At 41.6% G+C, this 4,735-nt stretch overlaps 1 protein-coding gene across 1 annotated transcript; it reads right to left on the reverse strand.

The window, feature by feature from the left end:
* Positions 1 to 3,466: 3,466 nt before the first annotated feature.
* Positions 3,467 to 4,429, reverse strand: LOC118477742 (the record flags this gene model as incomplete). The annotated part of the gene is given in 1 exon segment (XM_035969976.1): positions 3,467 to 4,429. A coding segment is annotated over 1 exon segment (518 nt), but the record flags the coding sequence as incomplete, so codon positions are not given.
* Positions 4,430 to 4,735: the final 306 nt, after the last annotated feature.

Raw genomic sequence — 4,735 nt, forward strand, 5'->3', positions numbered from 1 at the left:
ATGAGTGCCAGAAGATTAGAGGTGTTACAAGAGAGTAATAAACATAAAAATGAAGGAGGGGAGATAAGGACGATAGATGTTTGATAGAAAAGAAGAAGCAAATCACAGCAGAGCACCCGCCAACCACCCACTACAAAGTTTTGTCTCATATTTTTGCCTGTTTTGAGTTATTAAAACCTTGAGGTCAGAAACCAAATGTTCTATCTGCGGTACTGTATCAAAATTGTAAGTAAGATTATTTGGAGTCGTTGTCAAGATATTCAAAAAAATTGCATTCGAAAAAGCTTGATATGATGTGAAACTCAAAATTTTAAACGTCAAATTTATCAAAACTAGGTATACAGAGCAGATAGAGCTTTGCAGTTCTAGGGTAGCCCGTGGTTAGAACAAGGGAAAGATACACACATCGATGGCACTCTCATGGCTGACCAACACACTTACACACTGATGGCACAGTTGTCATGACAGAAGAAAAGACACATTGCTTTTAGTTTTAGTAATAGTTCTACTGCATTTGCAACACAATAAGGTCATATTATTATAACTGCCAAAGATTAGAGGTGTTACAAGAGAGTACCTTTACACACACACACAAAAAAAAAAAAAAAAAAAAAAGGAGATGAGATTAGGGTCTTGAGGTTTTATTACACAAGACTATGGTATGAGGCGGCCAAACACAATGATACAATCAAAGAAACCCATGTCCTGACTACGAAAGACTGTTGTCAAGATCTTGCAGCCGATTCGTTGTAGGGTGTATGGCATATAGGCTTAATGGAACGGGTGGCAAGACAAATCACCAGAAGAACACAGGACATATAAAGCCACAAGCATAGACTAAACAGGAAAGGGCATGGTTGATGGCACAGGACTCTTCTTCTTCTGAATGATTGGTGAAGTTTGTTTGTTTCGGTAAGTGTTTTACGGATGTCGGAGATCAGACTGTCCCCGTGGTTTTATGCACCCCGCATAATTTGGCAAAATTTGATCATTTTTTGCATAATTTCTGATTATTTTCCTTTATCATTCTTTGATAAAATTAGCAGTATCGCATAATTTCACATTTTTGGGCTCAGTTTGCATAATTTCAGAATTTTTCTTGCATAAAACGACGGGGACAGATTAGAGGTGTTAAAAGAGAGTAACAAACACCAAAAACAAGGAGGGGAAATAAAGACGATAGTTGTTCGGTAGGAAAGAGGAAGCAAACCACACTAGAACACCCATCAACCACTCACGTAGTTGATGTATCACGTCCCCTTTGATACAATTTACATCAATTAGGAAGCAGGCTGCTCTGAACTTGCTCATCAGGGCCAGCCCAGGCTGAGAGGGATGTATAGCTTCCCCGAAAGATAGACGGAGATACGTTACGTTAACAACATGTGTCGAGACGTGGTGAAATCAGGCGCTCGTCAATTTTTGGGCATATTGAGTTATTGGTTATCATCTTATTGCTTGTTATTTGCCTGTCTTTCGATGAAAAAAAACCCCATCCATATTTCTTGAATAAAATAAGATATTTGCGATTGAAGGAAGTGGGGGTCGCCTGGTTTCAAAGGTATAATTAGCGAGTAAATGGCCACCAAAAATTTAGCGATTTCCAAAGCTTGAAAGTCGTTAGAAATGGAAAATTTATATTTTGTATGCTCTTAGTCAATGTTTTTCAGTAAAATCAATACATGAATATTTTTAAAAATAGGCATAAAACGAGATGAGCTAAAAAAAACAACAAAAAACATTCGTCAAAAATGGTCAACCCGGCAGAAAAATGCAGATATCTTTGATTGAATTATTTTGACGAGCGCCTGATTTCACCACGAGGCCTCACAAATAACCTCTCCCACACCAGAATCAAACACGTACGCCTTCCACGTACAAAGGTGAACAACCTAATCATTAGAACACTCCTGCCGGTGTACAGGTATTTTCCATGGACAATGAGGTCACATGAGGATAAAAAAAAAATAGGCTCTTGGCTTGGAGAGGAAAACGGGAAACGGGTAGAGAGTGTGGGGGGGGGGGGGGGGGGGCAGCAAGGCTACTGGCCTTTACGAATGACTGTATATTATATAAAATATTCATAGTGCCCCTCATATGGTATATAATATATATATATATATATATATATATATATATATATATATATATATATATGTATATATATATATATATTCATGTGTTGTGATGCGGTGGAATCAGGCGCTCTTCAATTTTTGGGCATATAGAGTTATTGGTATCAACTTAAAGCTTTTTAATTTGTAGGCCTATTGCTTTTGATGAAAGAAATACCCATCTGTCTTAAAAATAGAAGTCGAAATATTTGTGATTGAAGGAAGTATTGGGGTCGGCAGGTTTCAGAGGTAAAAGCAGCGAGGAAATGGCCGCCAAAGTTTGGTTCTGTAACTTCCATGACAAGCGCCTGATTTCACCATGATGTTTCACATTATTATGCTGAAAAAATGAGTTTCTTCTCGGATTTTCGCCTTATGGAAATTGATACATCAACTTTATAGGTGGAGTTTGTACACTTTGTAAGTATGAAATAAAAAAAGACACGATAGACTTGAACTAAATGTCATCAATTGAAAATCTATAATCTGACCCCAGTGTCGATTTTCGGACGATATCTCCATTCTTGGATGGCGAGAAGTAACTCATTTTGTCAGCACGCCTCATATTATGCCCATAGCCGACACACACACATGATACACATGACAAAAAAAAGCACATAGCCAATACACATACATGGCGAAACATGGACATAGCGCTGGGACAAATTTTCAGCTCTTCAATTTTTTTCTCATTATACAAGTAAATTCTTTGTATTTGAAACATGCATATATTTCAAACAGATTTTTCACGTTCCTCTGGTTTAGTTACAGGCATGTAAGACTATATAAACCACATTTGCCTGCAATAATGAATTGTAACAATAACCAGCTCTAGTGGACACCAGTATTTAAAGACAATTAAACGAACAAACGGCCGCTTCCCATTTCTTACCTTGTGTATTTACTACATTACAATGATACTGTACAAGACAACCACCTGTCTAATAACACAACCACTTTTCTCCTTGACAATGGGTGGCCATTTTAGACAATTTCCACTGCATAAACTTTGACTTGAAGCACTATACAAAGCAATACATATTCATCAGTTTTCTGTTAATGTATGGTATGATTAATGAATCATTCAATAATATTTGTTTCCCATGTATTCAACTTGTCTATGTGCCAAAAACATGTACGCACAGTGATATGCCCTTGGTGTCTTGAGTTCCCATGTCAAATGTGTAATTTGTGTAGGCTATGTTTTCCTTATAATGCGTGGGTGGTTGGCGTGTGCTCAGGTGTGGTTTGCTCCTACTCTCCTATCAAACATCTATCGCCCTTATCTCACCATCTCACCTCCAGCTTTTTGTGTTTGTTGCTATCTTGTAACCCCTCTAATCTCCGGCATATATATGACCTAATTGTATTATAAGTGCCGTAACACTTTTACTAAAATAAACAGTTTTCCTATTATGCATTCTCTGCTACTACTTTCCACTACCTTCCACTTCATAAGTCCCAATCCTAATCCTGTTTACCTAGCACCTTCACACACTCATGTCCAATACTTCAATCCAATACAATCAAAACTTTATGCAATACCATCAATTATCCCTGCCCTTCGGCTCAAAAAACCTTTTCACCTCTACCCTTTTGCAACAGCACAATGCATCACCCCCCTCACTTCTGCCCTGTCGCAACAGACAACTGTATCACTCCTGTCATTTTGGAAACAGCTGCCTGTATCGTCCCTCACCTCTGCTCTTTCACCAACTGTATCACCCCCCTCACCTCCGCCCTTTCACCAACTGCATTACCCCCTGACCTCCAACCTTTCACCAACTGTATCATCCCTCACCTCCGCCCTTTTGCGACAGCCGACTGAACCATCCTCCTCTTTCCGTCTGCTCCATTAGCCACAGACACAGCGCTCTTGACCGAGCCTCGAACCGCCGCACTGGAGCGCACGCCACCCATCCTACCCTCTACACCACCACCTCCAGCTCCTCCTCTTCCCTCAGCCCCTGAAGCTTCCGCATCAGCATCCTCTGACGCTACACCCTGCTGCTGCTGCTGATGTTGACCTTGACCTCTTGCCAGTCCGGCCGGGGCGGTCTTGGGCCTGACCACCGCAGGGAAAGCCTGGGCGATCCACTCCTCATACTCTTCCACGGCCATCTCCACCACGCGTGCGCGGCAGAACTCCACGGCTGCGCTCACATCCGGGCTGCACAGCTCCCAGCGCCGTAAGCCTTCCAGGACCTTGAGGAACTTGTACACACTCTGCTTGCTGCTGTTTTCCACCTGTATGTGCACGCACGTGCGTGCATGGGTTGTAGGGGTGAGGGGAAGGGGTGGTTTGTAGGGGTGTGTTTGGGGGTTGTAGGGGTGTGTGGGTTGGTGGGTCATTAGGGTGAGGTGTGTGAAGGGTGTTGGGGGTGTTTGGCAGGGTAGGAGGGTGGGGTGGGTGGGGTTGGGGGATGCATTTTTAGAGTGGGGGTGGTGGAGGAATTGTGGGGTGAGGTGGAGGTGGGGGGTAGGGGTGAGATGGGGGAGGAGAAGAGTTAAAGAATAGAAAACATTATTACGTTGTTTTGAAGGAGTAGAACAATAACAACAACAAAATATATTTTTTAAAAACGCACTTAAATACAGGGTGCTGGTGGTTGGGGAAAAAT

Source organism: Aplysia californica, unplaced genomic scaffold (genome assembly GCF_000002075.1).
Source record: "Aplysia californica isolate F4 #8 unplaced genomic scaffold, AplCal3.0 scaffold00202, whole genome shotgun sequence".
In the NCBI taxonomy this organism is placed as follows: domain Eukaryota; kingdom Metazoa; phylum Mollusca; class Gastropoda; order Aplysiida; family Aplysiidae; genus Aplysia; species Aplysia californica.